At 40.6% G+C, this 10,874-nt stretch overlaps 1 protein-coding gene across 6 annotated transcripts in view; it reads left to right on the forward strand.

Moving 5' to 3' along the window:
- FGD3 (FYVE, RhoGEF and PH domain containing 3) overlaps positions 1–10,564 on the forward strand; it is a 114,108-nt gene extending 103,544 nt beyond the window's left edge. For 5 of the 6 annotated variants that reach the window (XM_040591637.1, XM_040591642.1, XM_040591640.1 and 2 more), the window contains exons 17-19: positions 320–472; positions 2,936–3,076; positions 9,250–10,564. In XM_040591637.1, coding sequence (XP_040447571.1) covers positions 320–472; positions 2,936–3,076; positions 9,250–9,474 — 519 coding nt within the window. In that variant the 3' untranslated portion in view covers positions 9,475–10,564. The other variant, XM_040591643.1, reaches the window with a different exon arrangement.
- The last annotated feature ends 310 nt before the right edge of the window (positions 10,565–10,874 follow it).

Below are 10,874 nucleotides of genomic sequence, written 5' to 3' on the forward strand. Positions count from 1 at the left end.
GCTTTGTCATCCTAAGCCCTTTTTGACTTACAGAGGCTTATAAGAAAAGAAATTCATACTTGTGTGGTGTTAATCATAAAGTGATTCCCAAAAGGCGTATGTTTTCTTTAATTAGGTATTTTGGTATGCAGCATGGGTTCACAAAAAAAAATAATTATTGATGAAGGTAAAGAAAATAAATATTATATTGGTTACTCTATCTTATGCTTCCATTAGTTTTCCGGATTTAACTTTAATAACAACCATTCTGCAAGCCACTTTCTTTGGAGAAGCGTTATGTCTTAGTGATGGCTAATAAAGCACCATCTTTCTGATACAGGTGATCTGTGCAAAATGCTCCGAGTTCAAAACACTTGCAGATAACAGCCGTCACAATCGAGTGTGTAAAGAGTGTTTTCTGCAGTTACCAGCAAGCCCATGCAGCCCTGGAGTGGAAGCAGTCGGAGAACAAAAGAAAAGACTAGCTGTAGAGGTACAGTATTTAGCTAAGAATTTTTGGTGTGCTAGCTGCCCTTGTGAGTCTCTCTCTTCTATTTTTTTGTTTTAAATGTAATTATTTAAAACAAAATTTATTACCTTTTTCCCCCCACCGTGATATTTGACCCTCTGGCCTATAATTTGTATGGAATGTGCATGCAGCCTGAATGCTGTTTGTAAATGGCAAGCGTTCATTGTGGGATGCTGATCAGACAGGGATGCACACAGATTTTGCAGCTAGGTTTCAGCTTTCAAAGTAACAAAAAAAAGAGGAAAAACTTCTGGTTTGTTTTTATTGTGGGGCATTTCAGATCTTGAGTTGTGCGCAATAACCACTGGCAGAACTTGACAAAATAAGATTTGCTTTTTCACTTTTACACCATCTAGAAGATACTTTTGCACTCCTTATTTCACATCCTGTCAAAATATTATTGAAGGGAATTTTTTCTTAGTTGATTGTGCAAAAGTATGGCATCCTTCTGAAAGACTGTCAGGATTCACAGAAACTTTCTGTAACCTGCTATAAGGCAGACTCTTTTCTCCAAGACTTGACTTCCAGAAATGATGCTGTGTAAACTGCTGCTTCACAATTGACACAGATGTCAACAAGCTTTATACCATGATAGCAGCACATCCTACCCTTATTTTTTACAAGAACAAGAAACGTGTTGGCAAACTGATTTGTTATATCCTCGCCCACAACTGAACCTTCTCTTACCAATGCTTTTTTTAGACTGTTGGCAGAGCTGTGGGTATCGTTACGTGCCATGCTTTTCATGGACCACCTTGAAGAAAGGTTTTCATTTATTTTACCTGTGAAATACAGCCAGAAGTCACAGATATGTAAAAGAGGACATTCATCTCTGTTGAAAGTGGACCCACAGGGACATCAAATTCTGGAAAGACACACTGAGACACAGAGAACTTAACTTCATTGCAAATCGTCCTTCCCCCTGATGTGCTGACCTACCACCATTCTGCTTTGAGCATGGCATGGAAAATTAGGGAACAATTGTGGCCTATACTGAAAAACATCTTGCCTTGAAAAACATCTTTCTGGAAGCTACCCCTCAGTGCCATCAGACTGCCTTCAGCCTTGTTATACCCTTCATGAGAACAAAACTGCATGGAAAAGAGCTAGACTGAGCAAGAAACCTGCCAGTGCATATCAGAGCTCCTGTAATAAATGCTTCCTCAAATAGTCTTTTTAGACCCTGCCCTGCTCTGCTTCCCAGCACATTATATTTCTTTCCAGGCTACTAAATGTACCTACACAGGTAAAATTATACTAGCATCGTGTCCCAGAGTGAACTCTGCTGCTCAGGTGCTCTGTCAGGTTTGTACCCAAACACATCCAGAATCTCAGAAATACAAAGTAGGGTAAAGCTAGAAATGCACGTTGCCCTTCCCTGAGCTACCACATCTGCAGAGCGCAGAGAAGATTCTGGATCTGGAGCTTGATACCATCAAAAACTGCAGATACACACTACAGCTATGACTGCAGATGATGAGTGCTTAGAATGCATCAGTATAGTCTGTGGTATCTCATAATAAACTTTCTAGCACTGTTTAAGCAGAGCTGTTTGCCAGTAAAGTGAAAATCTACAGCTACCCAGCCCAGAGTTAATCTGAAAAGCCAAAAAGCAAACCAGTGAAACGTGACCTATGGCTTTACTTTAGAAAGCAGATTACAGCAGAAAACTGCAAAAACCAAAGGAAAAGAGTCATCTTTCCCTCATACACTCAGGCTTCTAGCCTTCTGCTAAATCTTCAAAGGATCAGGTAAAATGCAAGAAACTAGGTGTATAAAAAAGAAAGATGAGAGCTGGTCTTTTTCTTTCCCTCCTATTTACATTAAACTTTCTTAACAAGCTTAACAGCAGCTGAGGAGATTGCCACTTTACAAATGTTATTAGCAGATGCCAGAAATTCCCAGGAGACTTCCGTGTAGAGTCTGATATGAAAAGGAGTTTTACTTTTCTTTTGCTTTCTATCAGAATACAAAAATTTCTTTCAATCTTTTTTTTGCCTTAGTGCTCTCTGATTTGGCTCACATCTCTCTGCATCCATGCACAAGAGTATCCATTAATACACCTTTTGCATTAATTTGAAATCATCTCCCAGGCTACTTTGCTAAGCAAGAAACTAGCTGCATCATCTTAATTACTATTCTCAATTTACTTGGTGGAGGTGGAATTTAACTTCATGTCCGCTGGGAACAGTAGCTCAGCATCTGCCTGTATTACGTGGAATTGTGCTGTTTCTTGACGGTATATAATAATGACTACACTTTTGTTCAGCTATGGGCTATCCAGCATTTGCCCTACAATATTAATTGACTCTGGACAACTTGTAAGTATTTTTCATACTTAATTCTAAGTATTTTTGCCTATGTAAGCATCAGTGGAAACAGCCCTTTTTTTTTTTTCCTTCTTTTTTTTTTTTTCCCTTCATCCAGAAGCAAAGCATCTTAGCAGCCGAAAATAGCCTCTTCAGCAGCTACCTCCAGTTCCTTGAAAAAGGGAAGACTTGGTACAGAATGTGGGTGACCATCCCCAAGACTGAACCTCTTGTTCTGTATCTGCAAGGAAGTAGCCAGGTAAAATGGCATTCATGAGGGTTAACACACAGGAAAAAGAAAAAATTAAAAAGCCTAAGTTTAAATATGTCAAACTGAGAAATAGGTCAAAGGATTTGGCTTGGTTTCAACAACAGAAATTAACTTGGTATTCTGAATATAGCACAAAGCCTCAGAGATTTCAAATTTCCTTGTTATCTGTAGTTACTGCTGATATGGTTGTGAGCAAATATTTAAGTTCGTAGCTTAGCTTTTCCATTTTTCAACAACAAAGGACAAAACAAGGATAATTTGCTTATGTTTTGGGGTTATTTTGAGGTTTCAGGCAGGTATAGTCAAAGGTTTTATTACCTTGTCATTAGGGAAAGCACTTTCCTCTAAAATGTATAGAGCTGTGAAGCAGTCTGAATATTACAATTGCTGGTTCAAGATTTTATTCTTTTTTAAACCTAGTTCTGGGCCAAGGGGATGGAGGAATTTGTGGGAATGTAGAAGTTCTTCAGCCTGAAAAATGGACTGTGTTTGCTAAAGCTCCTTGTCATAGCATCATGTGATTTTTTTATCTTTATTTGAAATAATTAGCATTAAGCATTTTTTTTTAAAGTGTGCTGTTGAAGCTAACTAGCATTTGTGTGTGGTGAAAGTCCAGTACAGAAATGCCCATTTCCATGACAGAATATGCAAAATAGAAGTATCGGTCATGCTTCCTCAGTGCTGAAGGTAAAGAATGACAATGCTGGAATGAGATCCCCCATATCCAGTTTTTTATGTGGTGTTTGACACATTTGTGTACAGCTTTATCTCCTGGGTCAGATAGAAAAAGAAACGGGTCCAAATTCAGCCTACCATTACCCTGCTATAATTGTAGTGCTGTGAAGGGTTTGCTTTTTATTAACCTTAGTTTGTATGGCTGTAGCTAGGGGCAGCCTGGGAACTAAAGATTACCAATGATTTTATAAAGCTATTCAAAGTAAAGCTTACCCCATTGCAAATGTTCAACAAGAAGTACACGTTGTCCTTAGAAGTGTGTTCATTTTGCTGCTTGTCAGCAAGAACACCTCTGGTTTTGAACAAGCGTGTGTAATGATTTAAGCGTAGCGTTGAAAGAGACTGAAAGCCTGAATCTGGAGCTCCAGACACAGCCCACTTGGCTTCATCTAGGACTCCAACCCCACACTCGGGTAAGCTTCCAATTCCTCCTGCAGGCAGTGAGCTGCCTGGCTCCCCTCCTAGTCGACAGGAGATGCATGACTGAAATTACAAGTTGAAAAAGCAAACAGCCTCAGACAAAGCACAAACTGAGTGCAGCAAACCCAATCTTTACATCCCTCTGGAGTCAGAGTCTGGGGAAAGGAAAAAAAGCTTCAAAAAGCAAAGCAGAGAGAATGGCTTCGCTGCATTAACTTTTCAACTGATGTGAAAGCTGTGTCTTAGGAAAGGACTAGTGCAGGCTCCGTAGCCTGTACAAAGCAGAGTCTCTCACACAGGCAAGCTTGGGGAAGGCAAGTGGGAACGGGGAGAGGTCTAGATTCTTTGGTCTTCCTCACCCAGGAGCAACGTGTCATCTAAGAGATGACCAGAACAAGGAGTTGAGAGGAAGCAATGCCTCTTACACAGTATGGCCTAGAAAGATATTTTCTCTAGTGCCCAACTGTCTCGGGACGACACAAATAATAACCCATGGGACGTCGATCAGCTGTATTTAGAGCATAGCAGAATGATGCTCAACCCCCCGGGGCCCCGTCCTGACAGTCATGCAAAGCTAGGGCTGGAAGCAGGAGGAGCATCTGTGCTTCAGATGCTACATTCTCTGCTCCGTGTCCTGCCATATTTGATCTTGAGACTCTGTTGACATTACTGGTAAGATGGTATTTTTTAGGAGAGAGCAGTGCCTTGGGCACTGATTGTTGATTTTTATGACACTTAAATTTAGTGGTTAGCGCCCTCCAGGTGTGAGAGAAATCTTCCAGTAAAGCTGCAAGAAAGCATACAGGGCAAGGCTGATCTATCTTACGTTCAGTAACTGAGCTCTTACGTTCAATAATCAAGCCAGGATTTACTGTTGGGAGTCACCAGTTGCAGGCTGACACTATAAACAACAAAAATTAATCCCTTCTTCAAGGGCCTACCATTCTCCCTTGGATACTTTCTTCAATTTCCATCTGACTGAAGGAAAAAAAAATATGAAGTAAATCCCATTCTTTGATACTAACGCAACGTTCTTGTTAGTTCTGGTTTGCATAGTATACACTAGGCTTCCAAGAAAAATCTCTTCCAGAGCTGCTTTCCTAGTGGTTGAGCATCTGGAATCAGTCGGGCACCACTCGGGCTCGGATGTTACTTTTCCAGGTGTTCTGTTTTGTACAGCCACCTCGATGTTATCTCACAGACCTCTTTAGGCCTGCAAAGAAGCATTTCAGTGCCTAAAAAAAGACATGCCTTCTGGGAAAAATACTGGCAGCAATGGTATTAAAGGTCTTGAAACACAGACCAAGCGAAGCATGACTGTAGGAGTTTGAAAGTTGGGAGATTATTTTTAAAAAGAACAGAAAGAATAGCACCTCTTGGGAAAAAGGAGTAAACCAAGCTGAAGCTGGAGCTTCTGATACAGTAAAAGCCATCACAGCTTCTGTTCTTTGCACCCCCAACCCTCACACCGAAGAAGGGATGCCGGTGCAGATGGAAATAAGGAAGACTCACAGGCTTTGAAATAGCAAGAAAACTGCTTTTTTGCTTTAGATCCTTGTTCCAGGAGAATGAATTAATCCCCTGAGTGTTCACGGTTTAAGTCTTGCATAAGGCTTTATGCATGAGGATAAAATTCACAGCTTATTTAGGTATGGAAATCATACCAATTTTATCTGTCCTCAAACTGAGACAGAATTTGTGCAGCTGTTTGTCACATATATCTGAGTGGAATTAGAAGAGCTTGCATATAAGCAAAGACTACCTCAGGCTTAAGGCTCAGCAGTTTTACAGAAATGTGTCTTTCCAAGGGCTCCACCTGGACCTTCTGTCCCCATTGGCCTTGTAAAATGCTCAGCTACCTCCACAGCTCTGATACGAACTCACACCTAATTGAGAAAGGCACAATTAAGGAGTCCCAGCTAGCTAGAGAAGTAATGAATTTTGGAGAAATACGGAGGGTAAATCTAGTACAGCAAGAGCTAGTGTATACAATAATTACCAGGTTTGATCCAAGAAAAGATTTTGCTTTATAAATTCTGAAGAAAAATCTTTCATTCATCGTGTAAAGGTGAGTTACTCCTAGAAAGTAAGGGAGTAGCTGGTAGTTTGAAGTTGAGCTCAGGTTTTAGAGTTTTGCGGCTTCTCTGTTGGCCATGTTTAGGTGAAGCTTTAGCTGGCCCTGCACGAAGCTCTGCCTGTCCTTCTACGTGGTCCTGCAGAGCTTTGCATCTTGGCTCACCGTTGCGTCATGGGAGTCTCTCAATGATTTGTGCAAGGCTGGGATTAGATCGTAAGTGGGTTGAGTGGGAGTTTGGTGGAAAACCCAGGGATTTTCTAAACCTACTCAAAAGTAGGAGGGAAAAATAGTAGTGGTCCATCAGTGGGTAACTGTTGTTCTGTATATTTGCCTAAGAGAGCTTATACGCCTCAAATTGACACCCAGTGCAAGAGGGATGTCTGTGTGGAGGGGTACATGAAATAGAACCGCCTGTATGGTGGAACTGGGCTGTCTGTTCCCAAATCTTAAGCCCTGGATATTGGAATGGCTCTATTAGAGCAATAAACAAATGCTGCTGTAGTTACCTAGATAAATAACCCGTTAGTATTATACTGCTTAGAGTCGGTGATGCTTGTGATTACTGACAATGTCACATATCTAGTAGACTTTTGTGTATCGCTCAGTGTCTCAAGAAAATTATTGAAATCAACCATAAAGCGGAGCTCTTTTCAGCGCTGGGTAGTTTGGTTTGATGAAATACTGACATCATGCAACCCTAGTATGTTGCATACAAAAGTATTTTTAAAAAACATCCACCAATTCAACCAGCCAAATCCAGTAGGCTCTTGAAAATGGAACATGAAATTTACCTCTCCGTAAGGCCTGTAAATCCTACTTATGTGCTCGGTGTAGGGCCTGAGTTCCTTGTGGGTGCGGAATAGCCTCTGGATTTGCTAAACTCCAAGTAGGAGGGGAAGGGCTCGGTGGCAGAGGCAGTCCAGAGATGCTCCTGGTCACACAGGGTGACCTGGTTTGGGGGTGTGCTATGACTTGAGGCTGAGTTCTTCACCTGAATTTGTCAGTAGTGCAGCTTTTCAGAGATAATTTAAATGCCTTCCTTTTGGATCAGGCAGGTACAGAGAAAGTGGCAAAAGCATCATATTAAGAAAAGGGAGGAAGCAAGACCAAAGGCAGTCTGCTTAATTTGCCTGTGTCTGCACACGTTGGGTAGGTGTAACGTGTACAATTCAAACATCAGTTTGCTCTTGCACTGCACTTCTTGGCTACGAATGATACCATTTTTCATTGTCATGGGCAGCCTCCAGTTTTACATGTGACAAGTCGTAGTGTCTTTTTCTAAAAGAAGATCGGTGAAGCAGGCATGGTTGAGCTTGCATGTGCTCTTGTGCATTTTGCGTTCATCAGTCCCATATTTGCTTGCTTCAGCACTGCCATGTATGCAGGTCTAGAGCCACTCTGTACATGCCAGTTCAAACTTCTGCATGTGCAAGACCTCCCTGTTTATATGGATGCGGCTGTGGTGGCAGGATCTAGAACTTGTATACTACTTTTAAAACAACTGCTTACACTTCAAATAGGAACTGAATTCTTTAGTGTTTGACCTAAAGCCACCAGAAATCTCCTTGAATAGTGCTTGGTCTTCAAGCAGATGGACTCTGGCATTTTTTGCATAATAATAACAAGTAATAGATTAATAAATCAGGAACCCTGCATTGATTTCATAAAACGTTGTAGACACATTTTTGACTGTGTATTTTTTTGCCCCTTTAGTTAACGTATGTGTTTGCATTGATGTGAGCAGCTCTGAAACGTGAATTACTTTAGCTGACGTGTTAGAAAAGTAGAGGGGTTTGCCATTGTTCTCAGAGCTGTGGTCCCCTTCCAGATTACTAAATCATCTGAATTCGGTCTGGGGTGACAAGAGTGACTTTGTCACCTCTTTGTGGGATGCCTCGTTAGCTTCGGTATGAGGCTGCTACACAAGTAGCTGCTATGACAGGCGACAGCTTCTGACAGATGCTTGGTGTCTGTGTGGTTTAAACTTGAGTTTGGAGACCCGCCTTTGAAAATGTTTTGCTGGCATCAGTTGGAACAAGTGGCTTGGTGATGGCACACCTTGCCTTGCTAAAGTACATCTTCCCCGAGAACTCAGTAGAGGCTGGTTGATGCTCAAGATGTGACTGTTAGAGAGGTGTGTTCCACAATCTGAGCTTCAGCCTCCTTGACAACTCTGAAAGGCATCATAAATAACTCTGTATTTCATAGTCACTTCCCTGGTCATGGCCTTTGTGTCTCTCGGTGTCCAGCTCTGCTTATTTCTCTCCTCTGAATCAACCTTACAAATGTCCCACAAGGTTCAAGAGGGGTTGCACTGAACTATTCTCAGCTGGATTGAATTGCCTGTACCTAATGCAACATTTTTTTTGTTAAAGGCAACATGCATAAGTTATGTGAAATTATAGGAGAATCCCCATCCATGCATGCCACTGCTGGATCTGTATTCTTACTGCAAAAGGGAACTTCTTAAATAAGAAGAATAAAGCACCGATAAGTCATTGCCTTTTATTGTTTTGAGTCAAGCAGTCAATATTGCCTCTTCTCTGTTTTCTGTGCTGTAGTACTGAAGGAGGAGCTGAACGCACACGTACTCTGGAACTGCATCAATGTGCTTATCGAAGTGCGCGCGTGTTCCCCCGGCGGGCAGGGTGGCAGGCTGGAGCTCTCAGCCGGGGGCACGCACCCAGAAACCCCACTTTGGTGAGAGTTGTGGCATAGCCAGAGCGTGTGTGCCTGCTGGCCATGTCCCAGGTGTAGGGTAATGCATCTCCAGACACGTCTTACTACTTGGAAGGTAGTTCTAAACTGTTTGAAACAGGTGGTTTTTTTATCCCCCGGAGAGGAAATCTTTTTTCCTGCACAGCATACCCCTGCTTCTCCCATTTCAAATACTGCTTGTTGCTGACTTTTTGTATTTGTTCTTCTTTAGGATGGACGGAGCCTACGTCCTATTCCTTTGCTGGGATACGAAGTCAGTTTACCAGGTTCTGGTGAGAAGTTTGAAGTGAAGCATGTTTTTAAGCTTTGCCAGTCCCAGCAAACTCTGTATTTCAGTGCGGAAGATGAAGAACTGCAGATGAAATGGATGGAAATTCTCACCAAAGCAGCCAAAGGGGAAACTGAAGATGTAACTGAAGGGCTTGGCAACCCATAGAGCAAGTTCTGTTTAGTTTCTTTGCTACACGCTATAAACCATCACTTGAATTTGGTATTCATGGCACTTTGGAATCTGTATGGCTTTATATTTTCATGTGTCTGCATAGGAAATTCAGTGGTTTCTCTCCTTTTATTGTACATTTCTCACATACGGTAGTTACCTGGCATGTGTTATGTTAAAGGAAAAGGTAGTTGTAGTTGTTGGTGGTGTCAATGCTGGTTTTAAAACAAAAGACAAGGAGAAAAGCATTAATTTTAACAAAGCTAATGGAAAACCATCAGTCTCTTGTTTTCCTAAATGTATATTTTCCAGTCCTTTTGATTGCTGTTCAGTGCAGGATGTGTATAGTCTGTGATTAGTTCTATAAATGCTGCCTTTTAAGTTAAACGTTGTAAAGGCTTGTGCTGGCCACTGACATTCCGTTCTCTGTCCTTTCTCTCCTGGTAAAAGGTCTTTGTGAAATGTGAGCAATGTACTGAATATTTTCTCTTTGCTAAAACTATGTCTCTGCTATTTTGAGATGACCTGTTCACAAGACAAATACTGTAGAAGGGACTTCTAAAAATGACTGCAAACTGTGCAGAAAATAACATTAAGAAGCCTCATTGATTTTAAGCATTTATAATATTGTTTTGTTTTCTTTTGAAACCAATACCTTCCTTCCTTCTATTTGAACCCATTTTGATGTAAGTGAACAAACATTTTATACTGCAAACTGGGTTGTGATCAATAAACAAGAACATTTTTAGTACACACAGTACAAAAAGGCGACTTTTTTTGTTGTATTGGTTAATTTAAAAGTGACCTAGGATTTATTTATATAATTTGTAAATAATGTTTCATAAGTATTTCAAGAATTTTTAAAAGATCTCGGCTAATTAACAGGATTTAGTGCATAGAATAAGAGATATTTGTATGAACTGAATTTGTAATTTAATTTTTTTGTTCACCTGTATTTGTCTTATTTTCAGACTTAAGTGCTTATCTAATTAAATAAACATTCGTGCAGGTAACTCCTGAGCCAGATTTCCAAGGCACAGCAAGCTTTAGGTCAACATTTAATATAGGTTTACCAAAAAAAAACAAACAAAAAAAACATGGAAAAAAAAAAAAGGCATGTCTGTTCCTAGTGATAGTAAGCATGTAGTACTGATAAAAATTAAATAAAAACTGTCACAGTACTGTATTTTTAAATGGTTTGGTTTAACTTTTGTTTCCTCTTCAGCCTTCTACATTTTCTGATATTGGTAGAAAGAAAGAACTGCTTCATACAGCCAGAGTTTGTTAGGATTGTTGAAAATTAGCGATCTGCATCAGTGAGTATTGTTCTTACCTACAGAAAAGAATTTGGTTTTCTTCCTTGCTTGGGCTTTGGTGGTTTGGGTGTTTTTTATGCT

This window comes from Falco naumanni, chromosome 4, assembly GCF_017639655.2.
Source record: "Falco naumanni isolate bFalNau1 chromosome 4, bFalNau1.pat, whole genome shotgun sequence".
NCBI classification, from domain to species: domain Eukaryota; kingdom Metazoa; phylum Chordata; class Aves; order Falconiformes; family Falconidae; genus Falco; species Falco naumanni.